Raw genomic sequence first — 23,818 nt, 5'->3', positions numbered from 1 at the left:
TCAGTGACCTGTGTAGAGTTGGGGGCAAAGGAATTGGATTGGTAAATGTGGCACCTTGCTGCTGCTGTCTGTCATTGATGCTGTATTGTAAAAGCCATATAATTGTGTTTTAGTCGTTTGATGGCAAATAATGAATGTCCAAGAAGTAACTGCACTTATCTCACCATTAATTGTGTTACTAGTAGACTGCACAAACATTTTGTATTCACGAATTTCTGGCACTTGTAACCACTCATCCACACTGTACCTTCCAAGATAAGTTTGAATCTGTCTGATGGAATGGTACTGATCATATTCAAGTCTAGAAAAGTAACCTGCTGCAGTGCATTGCTTGACTTATGTTGAAATATCTGCAGTTCTATAACACATAGGTGTGACCTACTTCTGTGGTAGAGGCATACAATTGAATCCTCTGGGTTGGTTTAAAGGGGGGAGGGGGGGGTAGACCAAACTGCTAGGTCATCGGTCCCTCACTCTGATTAAAATAAATCCACAAGGGTGTGAAGAATATAATTGAGATACAAAACACAGCTGGAAGAAAGGAGAAAACCACAAGAATGACAGAAGGGCAACAAACACTAAAATGGGCAAAATCGGACAAGAAAACCCCAGAGAGACGGAAGAAATATGTAGAAGACATCAAAGCAAGAGGGCACATTACCATAGCTGCATGACCATGAGAAGCCAACCACTCCGCAACGCATTAAATCCTCCAACCTAAAAGCACTAGGATGGAGGGCACAGAGGGACAAAGGACATGTGCTAAAACTTAGATCAAATGATAGAACCCACTCTCACAAATAAAATATAAAACTAAAACTGCTGTTGAGGTATTGTTGCCCAACACCGAAGGTTGGGTGCTGGGAAAGTTAGAAGTCAACCACAGAGTGGCTTAAAGTGGGCAGCCCAGCAAGAGGTGGACGACACCGAGGTGGGTCCCCGCGACAGAGGAGGTAACCATGCGTTACTCACGTATTGCCAATGCGGAGCTGGCAGAGGACACAACTGATTCCCTGTGAGAGGACCGCATGGAAGATTTCAACACATTCATAGTCTCCTTAATGATATGCAGTTTGTTGTGTGTACTGTTATGCCATTCCGTCTCCCAAAGCCGAAAAACCCTGCAACGTAAGACAAATGGCTCTGAGCAATATGGGACTTAACATCTGAGGTTATCAGTCCCCTAGAACTTAGAACAACTTAAACCTAACTAACCTAAGGACATCACACACATCCATGCCCCAGGCAGGATTTGAACCTGCGACTGTAGCGGTCGCGCAGTTCCAGACTGAAGCGTCTAGAACCGCTCGGCCACACCGGCCGGCGCGACGTAAGACAGAACGCAAGTCAGTTTCGGAGATGTCCATCTCCAGAAGCAATTTCCGCATAGCCTGTTTGACCAGCCTGTGGCAAGTTCATTGCCTGGGATTCCGACATGTCCTGCAGTCTACACAAACACCACTACTGAACGATGGGACCATTCCAGGGCATAGATGGACTCCTGAATGGACACTACCAAAGAATGGTGAGGGCAGCACTGGTTGATAGCTTGTAGGCTGCTCAAGGAGTCGGTACACAGGAGAAATGACTCGTCAGAGCATGAGCAGGTGTACTCAAGAGAACGAGATATGGTTGCGAGCTCTGCAGTGGAAACACTGGAGCCATCTGGCAAGGAGTGCTGTTCAATATGTCCTCAATGAACATACGCAAAGCCTATGTGACCATCAGCCATCAAGCCGTCAGTGTAAACCACTTCATGGCCTCGGTACATGTCGAGAATTGAGAGGAACTGATAGCAGAGAGCCCCAGGGTTAACAGAGTCCTAAGGTCTAGAAGAATCTGCGGCCTAGGTGTACACCATGGAGGTGTACATGAATGGACCTCGAGGACAGGTGGTAATGGAAAGGACTCCAGTTCAGACAGAAGGGACCGGTTGCAAACCGCAATCGTAAGCCCTGACCTGGGCCACCGATGCGGGAGATGAACCGCCGTGGTTGGGAAAAAAGAGAATGTAATTCGGATGTGCAGGAGAACTTCGAATGTGTGCAATGTAACTGGCGAGCAGTTGTGCATGCCTAACCTTCAATGGTGGGACTCCAGTCTCCACCAGGACACTGGTCATCGAACTCATTCTTAAAGCTCCTGTCACTTGGCGACCGCCACGTGGTGCACTGTGTTGAGTAAATGCAACGCTGAGGGCGTTGCCGAACCATAAACCAGACTCCCATAGTCAAGGCGGGATTGAACAAGGGCTCTGTAGAACTGCAGCAGCGTAGAGTGATCTGCACCCCAGTTGGTGTTGCTGAGGCAGCGGAGGGCTGGAACTGGCCTTGGCTTATAGCAACACAGTCAATGTTGCTAAATACTGGACACAACTAGTGTAAATGTGTTTATTATGTAAAAAACTGATTTCTTACTCCTGTGCGTATTATGTAAAAATTGATTTCTTACTCCTGTGTTTATTATGTAAGTATTGATTTCTTACTCTTTTTTTCCCTGTGTGTTTATTTTATTACGTTTATGTGTCTCTGAATTACTCATGTATACAAATATGTATATTTTTAAATCAGCACAGTCTGTGTCCTGGTACTTCTGACACAAATAAATAAATAGCAGAGGGCATTGAGGTGCTGCCAGAACTTCTGCTTAAGCTGATGAAGGTGAGGTAGCCAAGTGAACTGGGTATTGAAAACCAGTGCTAAGAATCGATAAATCTCCACTACAGTGAGTGGATCGCCATTAAGGTAAAATTCTGGTTCTGGATGAACAGTGCTGACAGAAATGCATGACACAGGACTTTGTGGCTGAAAACAGGAAGCCGTGGGCTAGTGGAGCCAATGACTGCGCCTTCTGAATGGCTCCCTACGGGCACCACTCAACAACACCAGTATTGGAGGAGCAGTACAAAATGTAGAAGTCATCCACATACAGAGAATGTGCAACCAACAGCCCTACGGCCGTTGCTAGACTGTTAATAGCCAATAGAGAGACACTTAATACAGAGCCCTGTGGAATGCCATTCTCCTGAATATGGGGGAACTATGAGAGGCACCCCCATAGTGGATAAAAATCGGGAGCGGGCCCCAGAGACGCCACTCGTAGAGTGCGGCAAGGATATGATGATGTCAGGTCGTGTTGTATGCTTTACATAGTCATAAAAGATGGCAACCAGATGTTGGCATCTGGAAAAGGCTGTTCGGATGGCAGACTCGAGGGACACAAGATCATCAGTGGTAGAGCGACCCTGGTGGAAGCCGCCCTGACATGGAGCCATTAGGCCACGTGACTCCAGGGCCCAACCCAACTGCTGACACACCATATGTTCCAGCAGCTTATAAAGAAAGTTGGTGAGGCTGATGGGCCAGTAACTATCCACATCAAGCAGGGTTTGACCGAGTTTGAGCACGGGAATGATGATGTTCTCCCACCATTGCAATGGAAAGACGCCATCGCACCAGATCCAGTTGAAGATGACAAGGAGATGTCACTTGTAGTCAGACAAGAGTCGTTTAATCATCTGACCATGGATCCAATCCAGCCCAGGACCTGTGTCGGGGCAGTGTGCAAGGGGGCTAAGGAGCTCCCACTCTGTAAATGGGATATTACAGGGTTCACTGTGGTGTGTAGTGAATGAGTCAACTTTCCTTTCCATCTTCCGTTTGAGGGTGCAAAAGGCTGGGGGGGTAGTTCTCCAACGCAGAGGCTCGAGCATAGTGGTCAGCAAAGTGCCATGCAATCAAGTTTCTGTTGGTAGATAACACGCCATTGATGTTAATGCCTGGGACTCCTGTTGGGGTCTGGTACCCAAAAAGATGTCTGATCTTCGTCCAAACTTGGGAAGGTGATGTATAGCATCCAATGGTCATTTTATAAGCTGGCAAACACGGGCACGGAGGCACTTAAAGGCTATTAGGTGCTATAGGAAAGGGTGCCGCTTATGTTGCTGTAGAGCTCACCAACGCTCTTTAACTGTCTCAGAGACTTGCGGTGACCACCAAGGGACTTTCTTTCACTGGGGGCATCCTAAAGAACGGGGGATCGCACTTTCTGCTGCAGAAACAATCATTGTAGTGACCTGCTCAACGACATCGTCCATGACACCATGTGGGGGAGATACAGTGGTGACAGCAGAGGTGAAGGCTTCCCAGTCTGCCTTGTTTAAAGCCCACCTGGGTAGGTATCCATGGGCATGATGCCAGGGGAGAGACAGGAAGATGGGGAAGTGGTCACTACCACACAGGTCGTCATCGCTCTCCAGTGAATAGATGGGAGAAGGCCAGGACTGCAAACTGACAGATCAATGGCCAAATATGTGCAATGTGCCACAGTGAAAAGTGTTGGGGCACCTGTATTTAAGAAGCACAAGTCGAGTTGTAAAAGTAAATTTTCAACATCCCTACCTCGGCCAGTAAACATGGTGCCACCCCACAAGAGGTTATGCGCATTAAACTGTTCCAAAAGTAGGAAAGGTTTAGGGAGTTGATCAATCAGTGCACTCAGTATGTTCAAGGGTACTGCACCATCTGGAGGAAGATATACATTGCAGACAGTTATTCCCTGCATCTTCCTTATCCTGATGGCCACAGCTTCAATACGGGTTTGAAGGCGCACAGGTTCACTGCATACTGAGTTCACGACATAGACACAAACTCCACCTGACACTCGATTACAGTTGCTACAGTTCCTGTAATATATCACCTATGGCAGCAAAGGCCAGGGGTCCGCATTGCCAGGAACCAGGTTTCCTGGAGGGCAATGCAGAAAGCAGGTTCATAGCCGTCCCATTGTAGCTGGCTACCAAGCCCCCACAGAACGTATCTCTGTCTACGTAGATCAACACCTTCAACCCATTACATGCAGTCTCCCACCCTTCATCAAAGACACCAACCACTTTCTCGAATGCCTGGAATCCCTACCCAGTCTGTTACCCCCAGAAACCATCCTTGTAACCATTGATCCCACTTCCTTATACACAAATATTCCGCACTTCCAGGGCCTCGCTGCGATGGAGCACTTCCTTTCACGCCGATCACCTGCCACCCTACCAAAAACCTCTTTCCTCATTACCTTAGCCAGCTTCATCCTGACCCACAACTTCTTCACTTTCGAAGGCCAGACATACCAACAATTAAAGGGAACAGACATGGGCACCAGGATGGCCCCCTCATACGCCAACCTATTCATGGGTCGCTTAGAGGAAGCCTTCTTGGTTACCCAGGCCTGCCAACCCAAAGTTTGGTACAGATTTATTGATGACATCTTCATGATCTGGACTCACAGTGAAGAAGAACTCCAGATTTTCCTCTCCAACCTCAACTCCTTTGGTTCCATCAGATTCACCTGGTCCTACTCCAAACCCCGTGCCACTTTCCTTGACGTTGACCTCCACCTGTCCAATGGCCAGCTTCACACGTCCGTCCACATCAAACCCACCAACAAGCAACAGTATCTACATTATGACAACTGCCACCCATTCCACATCAAACGGTCCCTTCCCTACAGCCTAGGTCTTTGTGGCAAACGAATCTGCTCCAGTCGGGATTCCCTGAACCATTACACCAACAACCTGAAAACAGCTTTCGCATCCCGCAACTACCCTCCCGACCTGGTACAGAAGCAAATAACCAGAGCCACTTCCTCATCTCCTCAAACCCAGAACCTCCCACAGAAGAACCCAAAAAGTGCCCCACTTGTGATAGGATACTTTCCGGGACTGGATGTGGCTCTCCAGCAGGGATACGACTTCCTCAAATCCTGCCCTGAAATGAGATCCATCCTTCATGAAATCCTCCCCACTCCACCAAGAGTGTCTTTCCGCCGTCCACCTAACCTTCGTAACCTCTTAGTTCATCCCTATGAAATCTCCAAACCACCTTCCCTACCCTCGTAACCGCCCCCGGTGTAAAACCTGTCCCATGCACCCTCCCACCACCACCTACTCCAGTCCTGTAACCCAGAAGGTGTACACGATCAAAGGCAGAGCCACGTGTGAAAGCACTCACGTGATTTACCAACTGACCCGCCTACACTGTGAAGCTTTCTATGTGGAAATGACCAGCAACAAACTATCCATTCGCATGAATGGACACAGGCAGACAGTGTTTGTTGGTAATGAGGATCACCCTGTGGCTAAACATGCCTTGGTGCACGGCCAGCACATCTTGGGACAGTGTTACACCGTCCGGGTTATCTGGATACTTCCCACTAACACCAACCTGTCAGAACTCTGGAGATGGGAACTTGCCCTTCAGTATATCCTCTCTTCTCGTTATCCGCCAGGCCTCAATCTCCGCTAATTTCAATTTGCCGCCGCTCATACCTCACCTGTCTTTCAACAACATCTTTGCCTCTGTACTTCCGCCTCGGCTGACATCTCTGCCCAAACTCTTTGCCTTTACAAATGTCTGCTTGTGTCTGTGTATGTGCGGATGGATATATGTGTGTGTGCGCGAGTGTATACCTGTCATTTTTTCCCCCTAAGGTAAGTCTTTCCACTCCCGGGATTGGAATGACTCCTTACCCTCTCCCTTAAAACCCACATCCTTTCATCTTTCCCCCTCCTTCCCTCTTTCCTGATGAGGCAACAGTTTGTTGCGAAAGCTTGAATTTCGTGTGTATGTTTGTGTTTGTTTGTGTGTCTATCGACCTGCCAGCACTTTCGTTCGGTAAGTCACATCATCTGTGTTTCTACATACATTTATATTATTATAAAGACAAGATGTTTTTCAACATTGTTGTCAAAATTCTCGAAACGATCTACACAAATTTCACTCAAATTTTCAAACGATACTTCAATAAACATTTGGACAGACATAGGCTATATATTTTTAATATATAAATATATGTAATATACAAAAGAGAAATGTTTCCAAAAATCTAAAACATTTCTTGACCAACTGACTTAAAAATTTTACAGTGAACACATGGTGTGTCGTGGGGCGATCACTCTGTTTTTAAAATAATTGAAAAGCCACGATCGCTTCAGTTGTTTATTAGATGACCAGTTTCAGGACTCTGAAGGTGCCATCATCAGATCTGTGAAGGTATAACAGATGGTCTGCCTCATATGCCATGATGTCCATATGGTTTTATAAATGTCAATCCACATTCCAGGTATGTGGTTTTATAATAATTTTAATGTATATAGTTAACTCATGTAAGCATTCCCTCAAACCTGTTATGTTATACCTTCCAGATCTGATGATGGCACCTTCAGAGAGCTGAAACTGGTCATCTAATAAACAACTGAAGCAATTGTGGCTTTTCAATTATTTTAAAAATTTTACTTGTTACTCTAACAAACCCACCCCCCGTGAACCATGGACCTTGCCGTTGGTGGGGAGGCTTGCGTGCCTCAGCAATACAGATAGCCGTACCGTAGGTGCAACCACAACGGAGGGGTATCTGTTGAGAGGCCAGACAAACGCGTGGTTCCTGAAGAGGGGCAGCAGCCTTTTCAGTAGTTGCAGGGGCAACAGTCTGGATGACTGACTGATCTGGCCTTGTAACACAAACCAAAACGGCCTTGCTGTGCTGGTACTGCGATCGGCTGAAAGCAAGGGGAAACTACAGCCGTAATTTTTTCCGAGGGCATGCAGCTTTACTGTATGGTAAAATGATGATGGCGTCCTCTTGGGTAAAATATTCTGGAGGTAAAATAGTCCCTCATTCGGATCTCCAGGCGGGGACTACTCAAGAAGACGTCGTTATCAGGAGAAAGAAAACTGGCGCTCTATGGATCGGAGCATGGAATGTCAGATCACTTAATCGGGCACGTAGGTTAGAGAATTTCAAAAGGGAAATGGATAGGTTAAAGTTAGATATAGTGGGAATTAGTGAAGTTCGGTGGCAGGAGGAACAAGACTTTTGGTCAGGCGAATACAGGATCATAAATACAAAATCAAATAGTGGTAATGCAGGAGTAGCTTTAATAATGGATAGGAAAATAGGAGTGCGGGTAAGCTACTACAAACAGCATAGTGAACACATTATTGTGGCCAAGATAGACACAAAGGCCACGCCTACTACAGTAGTACAAGTTTATATGCCAACTAGCTCTGCAGATGAAGAAGAAATTGAAGAAATGTATGATGAGATAAAAGAAATTATTCAGATAGTGAAGGGAGACGAAAATTTAATAGTCATGGGTGACTGGAATTCGGTAGTAGGAAAAGGGAGAGAAGGAATCGTAGTAGGTGAATATGGATTGGGGCTGAGAAATGAAAGAGGAAGCCGCTTGGCAGAATTTTGCACAGAGCACAACTTAATCATAGCTAACACTTGGTTCAAGAATCATGAAAGAAGGTTGTATACATGGAAGAACCCTGGGGATACTGACAGGTTTCAAATATATTATATTATGGTAAGACAGAGATTTAGGAACCAGGTTTTAAATTTTAAGACATTCCAGGGGCAGATGTGGACTCTGACCACAATCTATTGGTTATGAACTGTAGATTAAAACTGAAGAAATTGCAAAAAGGTGGGAATTTAAGGAGATGGGACCTTGATAAACTGACTAAACCATAGGTTATACAGAGTTTCATGGAGAGCATAACGGAACAATTGACAGGAATGGGGGAAAGAAATACAGTAGAAGAAGAATGGGTAGCTCTGAGGGATGAAGTAGTGAAGGCAGCAGAGGATCAAGTAGGTAAAAAGACGAGGGCTAGTAGAACTCCTTGGGTAACAGAAGAAATATTGAATTTAATTGATGAAAGGATAAAATATAAAAATGCAGTAAATGAAGCGGGCAAAAAGGAATACAAATGTCTCAAAAATGAGATCGACAGGAAGTGCAAAATGGCTAAGCAGGGATGGCTAGAGGAAAATGTAAGGATGTAGAGGCTTATCTCACTAGGGGTAAGATAGATACTGCCTACAGGAAAATTAAAGAGACCTTTGGAGAAAAGAGAACCACTTGTATGAATATCAACAGCTCAGATGGAAACCCAGTTCTAAGCAAAGAAGGGAAAGCAGAAAGGTGGAAGGAATATATAGAGGGTCTATACAAGGGCGATGTACTTGAGGACAATATTATGGAAATGGAAGAGGATGTAGATGAAGATGAAATGGGAGATATGATACTGCGTGAAGAGTTTGACAGAGCACTGAAAGATATGAGTCGAAACAAGGCCCGGGAGTAGACAAAATTCCATTAGAACTACTGACGGCCTTGGGAGAGTCAGTCCTGACAAAACTCTACCATCTGGTGAGCAAGATGTATGAGACAGGCGAAATACCCTCAGACTTCAAGAAGAATATAATAATTCCAATCCCAAAGAAAGCAGGTGTTGACAGATGTGAAAATTACCAAACAATCAGTTTAATAAGCCACAGCTTCAAAATACTAACGCGAATTCTTTACAGACAAATGGAAAAACTAGTAGAAGCCAACCTCGGGGAAGATCAGTTTGGATTCCGTAGAAATATTGGAACACGTGAGGCAATACTAACCCTACGACTTATCTTAGAAGATAGATTAAGGAAAGGCAAACCTACGTTTCTAGCATTTGTAGACTTAGAGAAGGCGTTTGACAATGTTGACTGGAATACTCCCTTTCAAATTCTGAAGCTGGCAGGGGTAAAATACAGGGAGCGAAAGGCTATTTACAATTTGTACAGAAATCAGATGGCAGTTATAAGAGTCAAGGGGCATGAAAGGGAAGCAATGGTTGGGAAAGGAGTGAGACAGGGTTGTAGCCTCTCCCCGATGTTATTCAATCTGTATATTGAGCAAGCAGTGAAGGAAACAAAAGAAAAATTCGAAGTAGGTATTAAAATCCATGGAGAAGAAATAAAAACTTTGAGGTTCACCGATGACATTGTAATTCTGTCAGAGACAGCAAAGGACTTGGAAGAGCAGTTGAACGGAATGGACAGTGTCATGAAAGGAGGGTATAAGATGAACATCAACAAAAGCAAAACGAGGATAATGGAATGTAGTCGAATTAAGTCGGGTGATGCTGAGGGAATTAGATTAGGAAATGAGACAATGAAAGTAGTAAAGGAGTTTTGCTATTTGGGGAGCAAAATAACTGATGATGGTCGAAGTAGAGAGGATATAAAATGTAGACTGGCAATGGCAAGGAAAGTGTTTCTGAAAAAGAGAAATTTGTTAACATCGAATATAGATTTAAGTGTCAGGAAGTCATTTCTGAAAGTATTTGTATGGAGTGTGGCCATGTATGGAAGTGAAACATGGACGATAAATAGTTTGGACAAGAAGAGAATAGAAGCTTTCGAAATGTGGTGCTACAGAAGAATGCTGAAGATTAGATGGGTAGATCACATAACTAATGAGGAGGTATTGAATAGGATTGGGGAGGAGAGAAGTTTGTGGGACAACTTGACTAGAAGAAGGGATCGGTTGGTAGGACATGTTCTGAGGCATAAAGGGATCACCAATTTAGTATTGGAGGGCAGCGTGGAGGGTAAAAATCGTAGAGGGAGACCAAGAGATGAATACACTAAGCAGATTCAAAAGGATGTAGGTTGCAGTAGGTACTGGGAGATGAAAAAGCTTGCACAGGATAGAGTAGCATGGAGAGCTGCATCAAACCAGTCTCAGGACTGAAGACCACAACAACTCTAACAACCATTTCAACGGACATAGGCTATATTTTTTTGAGCAACAATGTACAAGTTTTCCATTGAAACTGACTGAGAGAAAGAAAATGCTGTGTATGCTGTGCTGTGAAACTGTGCAGTTTTGTTTTCTTTTTCGGTATCAGTTTTAACTACGATCACAGGGCATTTAAACATTAGACAAATTGTTTCTCACATATATATTCTTTATGTCCACACAAAAATTTGGTATTTTGTTTTCTTTCTCAGGCGCAGTTTCAAAAGAACACAGGAAATTTCGACATTTGGTTTATCGCCTTATGATTAGAATCCTAATACAGAATCTTAATATCTGAAACTCTATAATCCTCACCTACCACTTCTGCAGATTAAAAATTATGCACAATACTGTCACTGAAGCTCCTATCCTCACAGAACCAGCAGTTGGAGAGGTCTCTCCATACCTTGCATACCAATGATCTCAAAACATTCACTGATTCGTTTTAAATGACTTTAATTCTAAATGAAGGTTTTCTCTGCAATAACAAGAACAAAAGCTTAAAGTGGGAGAGAGGGGGGAAGACGTAACGGTCAGGGGGGGGGGGGGGAGGTAATTAGATAGGAATGGGGAAGGGGGAAGGAGGAGATGGACAGAGAGTGGGGGAAAGAGGAGATGGACAGAGAGAAGGGGAAGGACGAGATGGACAGAGAGATAGGGGGAAGGATGAGATGGACAGAGAGATAGGGGGAAGGATGAGATGGACAGAGGGAGGGGGAAGGATGAGATGGACAGAGGGAGGGGAAAGGACAAGATGTACAGAGACAGGGAGACGGAGATGGACAGAGAGAGAAGGAGAGGAGGTTGTAATACTGCCTGCCAGGCACTATTACAAAATTCCGACAACCATGGGAGTAGCAAAGTGCTACTTAACAGTATATTTTCAAACACTGATTATTTTTGCTGTCTTCAGTTATTTTAAAATGTCTCTGTTCTTTATATATTTGTCCTCCTCCTCTGCAAATAAAAATAGGTTTTTCCATTTACACTGAGTAGTCACCTTACTCCCCACTCTCTCAGACTATCACAAAAGGGTGAAAAGCTGCTCCCTTGTCAAACACACTCTTCCAACTGGATGAGGATCAGGAAGAATGTACTGTAGCACTGACGTTCCTACTATGTGCCTTGAACAATTTAGGACAACGGAAATAAACACCAAACTACATGGTAAATAAAATGTATATCACTGAAACATGTTCTGATTAAAAATTTGTTACCAACTACTTGATAGGGCATACTATAGGTAGAATTATTCTCAATCCACACTTCAAGAGAAAGAATCTAAATATTTGGAGTTACAAACTGTTATCTGTTCCTCAGTTCTCTGTTTTTATTTGCCATTTCAATGTCAGTGATCTCATCTGTAAGACACAATATTTCTGGTTACTCACCAATTTTTTTTTTTTTTTTGCCTTGACTTACTCTGCATTAATTTCTTGAAGCAGCAGAAATTTAACATATTCAATAGAAACTGAAATTTTTATTTCAGTTACTGTTGCTAAATTCTGTTAAACAAAATAATTCATTCATACAGAACACCTAAAAATACAAAAATGGACGGAAGATTAGTATTTTATTGTCACGTAAATGACAATGTCATTACACACATGCTCATTCTGAGAATAGGCAGAGATGAGAAAGAACATTAGCTGTGTTCTTTTTTTTTAAAAAAAAGAGTCATTCTTGCTTTCACCATAAGCAATTCAGGACAAGAACAAAAAACCTAAATCTGCGTGCCTGGACAGGGATTTGAACTCTACATTACCCAGCATGTCATTTTTCTCAGGGCAATTAATATGGTATACAACTTGCCAAGGGACAAACTACTTCAATTATAAGGACAAAGCCTAACTACCTCATTACACAGCCACAGATAAAGAGATTTAACTATCTTCCAGTTTTTTATTGTGATAAGCAATGAAACAGAATAGTAATAAAATTTTATCTTTGGTTACAATGTGTAATAAAACAAAATATAGAGCAAAGAAGGTAGATTCAATATTGTTGTTTTGTTGATCGTCTACAAACTGTAATATAAAAAAAAACAGGCATAGCATTTAATATTTAAAATAGTAAGAGCAGCACTCTGAGAATAAGCAATAAAACAGCAAAAATTTGGACCACTGTCACTTTACCCCCATCTAACATTGTTTCTTAAATATAATGGTAGAGTGCTCTATTTACTAGTCATATGTAAACATACCGTACACACACGAAGCTGTTTATTGGTATCACGTGCTCGTTAAAACGATTCGGTCCCTTTCTTCACAAACCACGTTGACCTTAAAATTTTCAGACTAATACGGATATTTTACATTGATGGACAGATTTTACAGCAGAGCAAACAAGAATGTCTAGCATAATGACTATTACAGAAGTCTTACAGACAAAGTACAAATATAAATTATTTACCTATTGTATAAAGTATTACTGCATCCATAAAATTGGATATAGACTTAAAATATACTTTACAAAAATGCCAGTTGCATTTTCTGCCATATTTAGAATAAATATAACTTAAGTTCACCAGACAAAGGTTAGTCATCATGTGTATCAAACTTGACAATTCCGTCAAGGAACTGCTCATAGCATGGTATTATGTGGAGTGTAGGGTAAACTACTGGCGAATGTGGCTAGTGTTTACAGTGTGTATGAAGCAGTCCACTGAATTATTTCTGCCATTAGTCAGATGTAACAAAGAGGTGCAAGACACAATGTGATGGAGAGCAAAAACTGTGAGACAGCCTTTAGGTGTATCAAAAGTCATGCTGTGAAAGATGTGGTGGATTACACTGACTATGTCTCAGCAGATAGCACTGTCTGGATTCACCCGGTCAGAATTGTGACCAAATGCTGATCAACACAGACTGAGACTGAAAGCATGACTCTCAGCTCATAGCTAATGACAGCTTCATTCCTGCAGGTCTCAAAATGAATACTGCAAGGAATTCAGTCACTCGTAAATTTATAACACAGGTGCATGCAAGAAACACACACTTGTGCTCACAAAACTGCCAAGTAGGTTGAAAGATTTTGATGCAGTAGAGCACAGTAAACATGTTCTTCAGTCAAACTAACCCCCTTTCAACCTTTGTAAATCATATATAGGCTCTTGTTCATTGGGTAGCACAGAAAGCCTTCTGGGACAATGGCCTAAAAAAGAGTGGTGCAGGCTAGAGATAGATCTCTGTTGTTGTTCTGTTTTAATTTTAAGGAAACGGATCCTTCACTTCAATTGACAGGTACTGTGAAGAGGAACAGCAACAACATGCATGACAACCATGTTTTGTCATTCGCCTGTCTGAAATTGCAGCTTAAGCGGCACTGTCTTCAAAGGTTGCACTGTAAAATGAATGTCCAGAGCCAATTATGCATCTAGGAATGATTGAAAAGTCCCCTAATAGAGACCACATTAAAGATATCTGTGGGTATTTGGAACAGTGCTTAAAATATTAGGGATGAAAGTTTTTTAATCTGACTGCCATGTGGTGTTTAATGAGTATAGTGATTGGACAATGGTGTTTCCTACATCCACAGCCTTGTCCAATCAACATCACAGCAAACTGCACGTGTTACAAAGTATCAGGAACATGGCATATCCTAACATGATGAAAGAGACTAATATGTTTGACCAGTGAAGTTATCTTATCTGCTAGATTTTGATATCAAGACTAGAGTTGTTTCAAAATGACAATTCAGGTGCAATACTCTCTAAAACAGTAAAAAGCAGTGAAGATAGGTAGTATTGTGTTAAATTTTCTCTGTTTAAATTTCAGTAATAGTAGAATTTAAATACTGAATTAACTGAGCTCTTTAATGAAGCAAGACTTACTAAACTAATTTAATTGTGTTACAACTCAAAAATAGGGAATACATTTGTCAGGGAAAGAAAGAGGACTAATGACATACTCAAAACATCACAGCTCCTATGTGAAATACTCATTCTAAACTAACAAATAGTAGCAGAAACACTTCTGTAATGAAACACACACAAAAGGATCTGACTAAAATCAAGGTATGACAAAAAGCAAAGACTGAAAACTTTTTTAGACTACACTACAGCACAGTCCATTCAGACATTTCAAATACTGTTTTAGAGGCTCACATTGTAAAAATATTTTCAAGCAATGTCTTTACCAGAATATGGGTACATTTAACATTTTACACAACACAATTAGATTTCAGTCAATTTCTTAATGACTCATCTACCCAAAAACTAATATTTTTCATCATATTCTTCTCACAATAATAACGGGCTCACTTACATAAAAAGACATTGAAGTAATACACTCAAAAGAAAATATTCATCTTTGGTATTTATATAATATGTGTAGTTCACTTTGTGATTATCCAATTATACATCAAAAACTTTCCACTTAAGAAACTATGGACAAAGCACAGTACACATATTGCTTAGGAATGTTCAGTACCAAACATCAGGATCTCAAGCATATGCATCACAAGAATCGTTGTGAATAAAATATACCATCCATTCAGCAGCATCTCTCATAGGTATAACTTCTGTTGATGGCAGAGATGTTCTGCAAAGCACAACAACTGCAAGAAATAAAAACAATGGAAGTGGAAGTTTAATTATTTCAATTACATCATACAAACAGAACAGTAAAATGTCAGAGAAAACCAAACCTGTAGACACTATCTTGGCATTTCTTTATCTGCTAATAACTGTCTTCAGAAGCGGTACTGCATAATTTAGTCTGCATAACAGACAGGGATCTCAAATATCTAACATTGTTGCAAAGTAGTTAATTATATCTACACTCTGTACACAAAAACTAATTTGGTTATAAACAGGGTGGATCACGTAAAACTTGTACTACAAATATTGCAGAAATGAAGAATGTTACTGGTGTGCGGTTTTCACAGAATGATTTGGTAGTCAGGGACTCATATTGAAGCCCATCAACTCATTGTAATAATACTCATAAAGTGTATTTTATGAGCAAACTTACACTTTTTTAAGAGGAACAATGCCTATTGATATTAACAAAGTAAAAGTAGAGTAAATTAAAATGTCAGTTGTGTTTGTTGCAGGATTCTAGTGTGAGTTATTTACGAGATATCGTGTTGTGCAACATCTCCGCGGGTGATATGATTTACCAATGCACAAAAAGCTGTCATGCTCATGGCATATGGAGAGTGTAGGAAGAATGCAGTTCGTTCTTGTATGATGTACGAGGCAAGATATCCCAACAGGCATCAATCATCTTGGCAATTATTTATCAACCTCTTCAACCAGTCACGTGAAAGTGGTAGTGTAACACCTGGACAATGTAACACAAGGAAACAAGTGACCACAGAAGAGGGGGAAATAAATGTCCTTTCTGCTGCGCACGTTAGCTCATGCACAATCACACAAGGAAGTGGCATGAGTCAGGCAAGTATCTTTCACGTTCTCCAGTGACATAGGTTCCATCCCTATCACACCTCTCTCCATCAACAGCAACATGGAAACAATTATGAAAATTGTGTTAACTTGTGTACATGAGCTTAAAGACATGATACGTATGTATCATGTACCTTGCCTATTGATGAAGCCACATTTACCAATCATGGCCATATAAACAGCCCATACACACACTATTGATCTGTTGACAATCCCTGTTGGCTTTATCACATGGAATGTCAGCATCCATGGAGTGTAAACGTGTGGTGTGGAATACTGAACCAGCAGCTCATAGGCTCATTTTTCATAGATGCAACACAAACAAGCATCGCAGCCTTCTAACAGACCATCTTCCACAGACGCCAGACAACATTTCTCTGCAGACTAGGAGCAGCCTCTGGTACCAAAATTATAGCTGTCCAGCCCATAGTGGATGAATTGTTCCCAAATCATTTGACTCAACACAGGGGACCTATATCTTGGCCGGTGAGTTCCCAGGATTTGATGCATGCAGACTTTTTTCTGTGGAGAAAGCCGAAAGACACTGTCTACAAGGACTTACCAACTGCACTCAATGATATGAACAATGTACAGTGAAACCTCTTTATAACGTTCCTCCATATAATGTTTTCCTCTATGTTACCTCCGTTTTTTTCGGTCCCGACTAAAAGCCCATATAAACAATGTTAAATTTTCCTCTTTACTGCGTTTCCTCTATATTACAGTTTCCTCCATGTAACGCTCATATTTTTGAAACCCTGGTCAATTATTTACCTCTTTATAACGTTTAAGTGACAGGATGTAGACGCATCGTTTTCCATTATGTGGTTTCACAGTTTGCACTGGCTCAGAAAGCCCGCGCTCAGCGTATTTCATATGTCAGCGGCAAAACCCGGTCACGTGACATGTGACGCACATTCTGCTTGCGATCTTTTTGGCGCCATTTCAGTCGATGCTTTGTATTAGTACTTAGTAGCGTGTTGTGTGAGCTGAGCAGCAAACAGTTTGTGTGCCTAGTAAGTGTGTGTCTTCGATATAACGTTTTTTTAAAGCTTTCATCAGTGGACATGGGTGAAAAGCGGAAGAATATTTCTCTGGAAGAGAAGGTCTCTATTATTAAAAAAGTGGAGGCATCTCCTGGCATGAGTCGCGTGGAGCTAGCGAAGCAATTGGGACTGGCCCCTTCAACACTCAACACTATTATGAAAAACAGATCGTCGATAATGGAAGGGTTTGAGAATTGTGGAAATTCGAAACGTATGCGTTTGAAACAATTGACTTACGACGAAATGGAGAAAGTTTTATTAACTTGGTTTCAGCAAGCACGTGCTGCAAACATTCCTATAAACGGAACTATTTTGAAGGAGAAGGCGCTTCAAATATCACTTCAGTTAGGAATGGACAATTTTAAGGCATCCAATGGATGGACTGATAAATTTCCACAGCGTCATGGTGTTGTGTACAAATCGGAATGTGGTGAAAGTAAAAGTGTGGACGAACCAACTGTAGCTCAGTGGATACAGACTCTCCCTAACCTGATACAGGGCTACAAACTGCGTGACATTTATAACGCTGATGAAACCGGCATGTTTTTCAATTTAATGCCGGATGAGACATTTACTTTTCTTCTTACCGTCAGGTAAGAAGAGCAAGGAACGTCTTACCGTTTTGTTGTGTACAAACGCCGATGGCAGTGAAAAACTGAAACCTTTGGTTATCGGGAAGCCAAAAAATCCGAGGTGCTTCAAAAACATTTCCACGTTTCCGTGCAAATATACAAACAATGCCAAGGCATGGATGACGAGTGAAATATTTTTACGTTTTCTAAGAGAATTTGACGCCAAAATGGGGAGTGCTGCAAGAAAAGTGCTGCCGTTTGTCGATAGATGTGCGGCACATCCACCAGACGTACCCTTTCTGAAAAATGTTAAAGTAATTTTCCTGCCACCCAACTGCACCAGCCGTCTGCAACCTTTGGACTTGGGCATAATACACGCCCTTAAGGTTAAATATAGGACAGCCCTTGTAAAAAAGGCCTTGAATTTGATGGACCAACGAAAACCGGGAAGCCAACAAAGCTCACAACTGAAACTGAACATTTTACAGGCAATAAATTTAATTATGTACTCGTGGAGGGAAGTAAGTGCTGAAACTATTAAAAACTGTTTCACAAAAGCGGGATTCTGTGAGAATGAGATGGCAGCTCCTGTGGAAGAAGTTGCAAGTGATTTGCAAGAGTTTCACCAATTAATAGGCAGTGATTCTGTCACTTTTGAGGACTTTGTGGCTGTGGATGACAACGTGGCAACCACAGGAGTACAAAGTATTGAGGAGCTGACTGCAGAGAGAAGCTTGGAGAGTAATAGTGGTAGTGAAAGTGACAGTGACAAGGAAGATGACCCTGTGCCCTCATATACTAAGGCAGCTGAAGCCTTTGAAACATTCAGGAGGTACATGATGGCCCATAGACTTGAGGACAGAACAGTAGTTCAACTTGCTCATTTGGAGCAAGAAATGGTTGCCATAGAGTCTAGGAAAAACAGAAAACAAGCAAGCCTGCTTGAATATTTTAAAAAATCATAGGTAGGTTATTTTCAGATTGCTTAGGTTCCTAGAGTTTTGTGCAAATTTAAGTTCCATTTGATAATTTAATTATTGAAGTAATTTTTTCTTTTTTCGTAACTAATTCTTTTTTAATCTGTCCCATTTACTGTGTTTTCATGTAATTTGTTCAGTATATCATAAAAAAATTTGGCTCATATTCTATAATTGGGTCAACTGAAGAATGCGATACCACCTGTCAGCTTTGGAGAATGATGTCAATCTTAAGAATCTGTTATAACTTTTTACTGTACAAACTGATCCATTTACTTTCACCGATCCACCTACCGAGCCCCATGTTTTAATTAAAAAAACTAATCAGTTGATACATTGATCATTTGCAATGAATATCATATGTTGTGAAAATTTAAAACGTCATCTATGGCACCATTTGTGAAAGCTGATTAGTGGTATCTTGATCTTCAGTAATGCCCTATAATTATTATTTGGAAGCCTTCCTCTTTATAGTGTTTTCCTCTATACAGTGTTCAGAATTTGTGGTCCCTTGAAAAACGTTATATAGAGGTTTCACTGTATTACTGCAGCCTGCTCGAACATCTCTGGTGAAATGCTAGCACATGTGCAGCTGACGATTAAACACAGAATGCACCAAAATTATTCCATAAAATTTTATTCCTGTTACCACTACATCATAGAAGTCACATATTAAAATACTGCAAAGGTTAAGTGTCAACATTTGACACAGCATTTAAGAGCCCTGGCAACAGCAATATTATATTAGTTTCTATACTGGAATGTACTGGGATGAATTTAAGAACTGACTTCTGCACACCACTTAAATAAATTTAATGCACTGTTTCGCCCCTCAGCAGCATTTAAGCTTATGTAGATGATACGGCAGCAGTGGCATAGGAATTTATTCACACTATTGCAGACACCACAGAAACTCATCTTTACTATCAAATTAATTATACCATCAGCAAGGCTCCGATTTAAAATAAGCGCAATACTTTCAAATATTTTCCTGTCAACTTGTGATGTGAATCGTACTCTGTTCTCGCTTATAACATTTTAACAATGCTGATTTGAGCGGGTACTCGAATCCAGAACCCCTCTTTTCCACTCTCGTATTGTCTCCACTTACTGCCTTTCATACCATTTGAGAATATATCTTTCAGAAGTAATAAGTGCACAGCTTGATTTACAAATTGTGAATAAGCTACCAATGGGAGCAGCAGTCCATAATGCAGGGCATTAATATGCCATTGAGGCTTTACCTGCAGAAATCAGCCCACAACACATTAACACACTGACTGCCACATGCACATTGATGGATGTTTCGCTGCCAGGTCAGGCCATGGCATCGGGTGTGAGGCGTGAGGCTCTCCTGATGGTGATGGTGGCCACTTGGCACTCCACGTGTTAAGGTATGGTTGATAGCACAGGGAAAAATGTTTCTAAGGACAAGTCAACTTTGGCAGGCTTTAAATGATTATCATGATGAAATTTCCAAGGAGGTTAAAACAAAATGATGAAATTTCCAAAGAGATTAAAACTGTATGTTAATTCCTTGTCCTTTATTGGCTATGGTCGTACCAGATATATCAGACAACTCAGACAAAAGTCTGAATTTGCTAATGTTCTTTTCTACTTTCAAAATTCCACAGAGGTTTTCATTAATCCATTGCTGAAGTAGTACTCAATGAAAAGAGAAACTGAGAGGAATAATTAACCACACCATATATCTTCCTCTTCACAGTAAAATGTACACTGTTATGAAACTTGCTGACAGATTAAAACTGTATAATAAACCCAGACTCCAAACTTGGACACTTGTCTTTCACACACAGCACTCTTTCCAAAACAGCTATCCAGAAAGGAGGGCAGGTGTACTGACAGAATGATGGAGTGAACTAGGTCTTGCACTATGCTCAGATACTTCAGTAACAGCCTGTAAAGCCCAAAGGGTCTAGTCAGTCTGAGACATAGTTTGATAATCAGGCTGTTAACAAGTTGTAAAAATAATTCCTCATCTTCATTCTTACAGAACATATTTGGCAAGAAACTCAAACACTCTGACAGTACACAGAATGTGCAACATTTCCTGTGGCCATGCAATTCCCAATAAAAAGACAAATTACATTTTCCAATCTTCTATCTCTAACAAAACACTTTCTTGCCAGGTTCAAATTAATGATATGAATATAATAGAGGGAAACATTTCACGTGGGAAAAATATATCTAAAAACAAAGATGATGTGACTTACCAAACAAAAGTGCTGGCAGGTCGATAGACACACAAACAATTTCTTGGCAGTTTTTGTACATCTACACCACGTACACAAAAATGGTAATACATAAAATCACACAACATAATAATGCATCTCCCCCCCTCAAACACTGCCTTCACTGTGTGTCCTCTTTAGAAGCTCCTTATATTACACATTGCACTACACTTAGAGTTAACTCAGTCTAAATCTTATTCAGTGTCATGAATGAACAGAAAATTGATTAAGAAAATGGTTTCCTGAAATTAATACTTACCATATTAGTGAGTACACAGAGGGGTTTGAAGAAACATCACTCACAGGACATGGCACCAGTCACTGGCAGCGGTCATTTTTAATGGCAGGACTGAGATCACTGAAGTAAAGATGCGCCATTGCATCATCAGCTGCCATCCGCAGTGCTGGATTGCACACCAGAAGACGCTGTAAAGAAGCAGAAAAATAGGATACTCAGATGCTGAGGAGAAAGAATGGATAAATTGTGGAGTTATGTTGATATTACAACAAAGTGTAGGAAAATGCATGGACATTGGATTTACCATCAGATTAACTGAGCAAACCCCACAATATTTTATTGAGACAGTTACTCAACTTACACATTGTAAACTGTTGGCAAATCTAGAGACTAAATCTGTGAGAAGACACAGGAGGAGAAAAAAAAGTTGTGTGCTACACTTAGTCTAAATCTATCAGAAGACACAGGAGGGGGGGAAAAGTTGTTTGCTATGCTAAGTCAAGCTATATGTGATGTCTTAAAAACATCAATAATACCTCCTACTAAGCAATTTTTTCTTTAAATTTGGTTTAGTGGCCATAAATGCCATGGCACATAGCTGTTAAGTTTGGTAAACAGATGACTGATGTCATATTTTTGTTATTATTAAAGTAGAACTGGCATTTATTGAGGGGCAATCTTGCTCCCTTCTTCGATAGTAAGCTCAACTAATTGCTCTGTGTTTTGGAGATATGATTTTATCCATTCAAAGTCCGGGCCCTAATACCTATGCATCCAAGTTTCTGAAGCAAGATGTTGTGATTGATGACATCAAATGCTTTAGAGAGGTCTACAAATATGGCTGAGATATGTTCTTTATTGTCTATTGCATTTAAGGCTTCATTTAGGAATGCAAATATAGCTGTCTCAGTAGATTTAGATTTTCGGAATCCATGTTGAGTATTTGAGAAATAATAATTTTTTTTATATGAAACTGATTAGTCTTTTATAATAGATTTTTTCAACTATTTTGGAAAAACCAGGTAAGAGTGAGATAGGCCTGTAGTTTGATACTTCTTTTTTTATCCCTTTCTTGAACAGGGGTTTCACTCTTGCTATCTTCAATTTTCCCATTTTTCCGGGAACACCCCTTCTGACAGAGAGCAGTTACAGATGTTGACAAGTGGCCTGGCTATGAGGGGAGCACATTTCTTCAAGATATAGTCAGGGATACTGTCCGTATCAACAGAGAATTTGGGCTTCAGTTCTTTGATTATATTAAGTATTTCCTTTTCATTGGTGGGGTATAGAAAAATAGATTTGTTATTTATAGTACATCTGGATTGATCTACAGGAGTACAGTGTAAATTTTGATTTATAAGATTTTCAGCTATCTGCGTAAAGTAGGAATTAAATTTATTTGCAGTTTTTGTGGGTTCAGTTATCACAGTTGAGTTCTCCATTAGGCAATTAATGTTATGGAAGTCTATCTGTTCTGCTGCAGTTTCTTTCCTGGCAATATTCCATATGGCTTTCATCTTATTGGTGGACTATTTTTATGATGTGTCATTTGCCATTACTTTTGCTTGTTTGACTACATTTTTGAATATCTTTTTTAGGTTTTGTAATAAGAGTCAAATTCTGGTGATGTGAGTTGTTTGGACAATCTGTGCAGTAATCTTTTTTTGTTTGAAGATACTAGAATCCCAGGAGTAATCCATTTATTATTTTCTTTTCCTTGTCTACGTTTTCCTCAGGGTTGAAGGGCAGCACAGTTCAAAATAGTAGGAAAAACTGTTAATAGAGTTATTATATTTTCCATCTGTGTGCTCGCAGTTATAAATCTCTTCCCAGCTTTCTTTCCTCAAGTAATGGAGAAAATGATTTATATTTTCATTACTGTAGTTTCTACTGGTGATTGTTACGCAGTGTTTAAGCTGTAGCTCAGTTTCTATACTCAGAGAGAGTTTTTGAGCTGTGTGATCCCCAAAGCCTGTGTTTAGGGTTTCTATTGTACAGTTCACCTGAAGCTATTAACAGGGATGATTGCGATAAAGACATTATCTTAGACTTGGACAATGCTTTTGACACTGTTGGCTATAAAATAGTATTGAGTAACCAAGAAGTGCTAGGTATAAGAGTAACACTGAATGAATGGTTTCAGTCTTACTCAGGCGCGGCTCGTGGTTTCTATACGGGGGAAGGCTGTGGCATTTATTGATCAGAGCCAACATAGACCTCGGGTTACGCTACAGATTAGTCTGACGTAAACAACTAAGAATTCAGGGGGAGGGGGTGGGCAGATCACGCTCTACCCATAATTTTACGTACTGTATCTTCTATAATCAGGTATTAAATATCATTAGAAGCTAACTTCGTGTTAAAATCTTTGGTTAGTGTTTTTATACGTCATTATTGCATTTTCTGACACTTTGCAGCAAATCATATGAAAAGACGCGTTTCGGAGAGATCTTTAATGCGGGTCTGGAAGCACCAAGTTCTTTCACTTTCATCCTATGGCCGTGTTCCAAGTTTTTACCTATTAATTTGCACACTGAATTCATATTGCGCTTGTTTCACACTCGCGGTATGTTGCAGGTATTCACCAGCAAGTAAAACTCACTAAAATCCTGCAAAATATACTCCGAAAAAGAAACTTGCTAATATCACACGGTATCAACAAAAGCAGTCAGCATCAGCATCAGCAAGCAAGGAAGGTAAAG

The 23,818-nt window shown here is 40.9% G+C and overlaps 2 protein-coding genes across 2 annotated transcripts in view; one reads left to right on the top strand and one right to left on the bottom strand.

Moving 5' to 3' along the window:
* Window positions 1-12,512: 12,512 nt before the first annotated feature.
* Window positions 12,513-23,818, bottom strand: part of LOC126473946 (cyclin-dependent-like kinase 5) — a 38,417-nt gene continuing 27,111 nt past the window's right edge. Inside the window, exons 7-8 of the mRNA XM_050101307.1 lie at window positions 21,138-21,304; window positions 12,513-15,181 (exon numbers count right to left, since the gene is read on the bottom strand). Of these exons, the coding sequence (XP_049957264.1) occupies window positions 21,197-21,304 (108 nt within the window). The 3' untranslated portion in view covers window positions 12,513-15,181; window positions 21,138-21,196. The remainder of the gene's footprint in view (window positions 15,182-21,137; window positions 21,305-23,818) is intronic.
* Window positions 17,877-18,614, top strand: LOC126473735 (tigger transposable element-derived protein 6-like). Its single transcript, XM_050100983.1, has one exon. It carries the CDS (start codon window positions 17,877-17,879, stop codon window positions 18,612-18,614), a length of 738 nt encoding a protein of 245 aa, XP_049956940.1.

Source organism: Schistocerca serialis, chromosome 4, assembly GCF_023864345.2.
Source record: "Schistocerca serialis cubense isolate TAMUIC-IGC-003099 chromosome 4, iqSchSeri2.2, whole genome shotgun sequence".
NCBI lineage: Eukaryota > Metazoa > Arthropoda > Insecta > Orthoptera > Acrididae > Schistocerca > Schistocerca serialis.
The sequence above is the reverse complement of the archived record's forward strand: the minus strand, read 5'-3'. Positions and strand labels throughout refer to the sequence as shown.

Bases quoted from the DNA above. Each gene is read 5' to 3' on its own strand.
- LOC126473735 (XM_050100983.1), top strand. From the start codon at position 17,877: ATGGGGAGTGCTGCAAGAAAAGTGCTGCCGTTTGTCGATAGATGTGCG.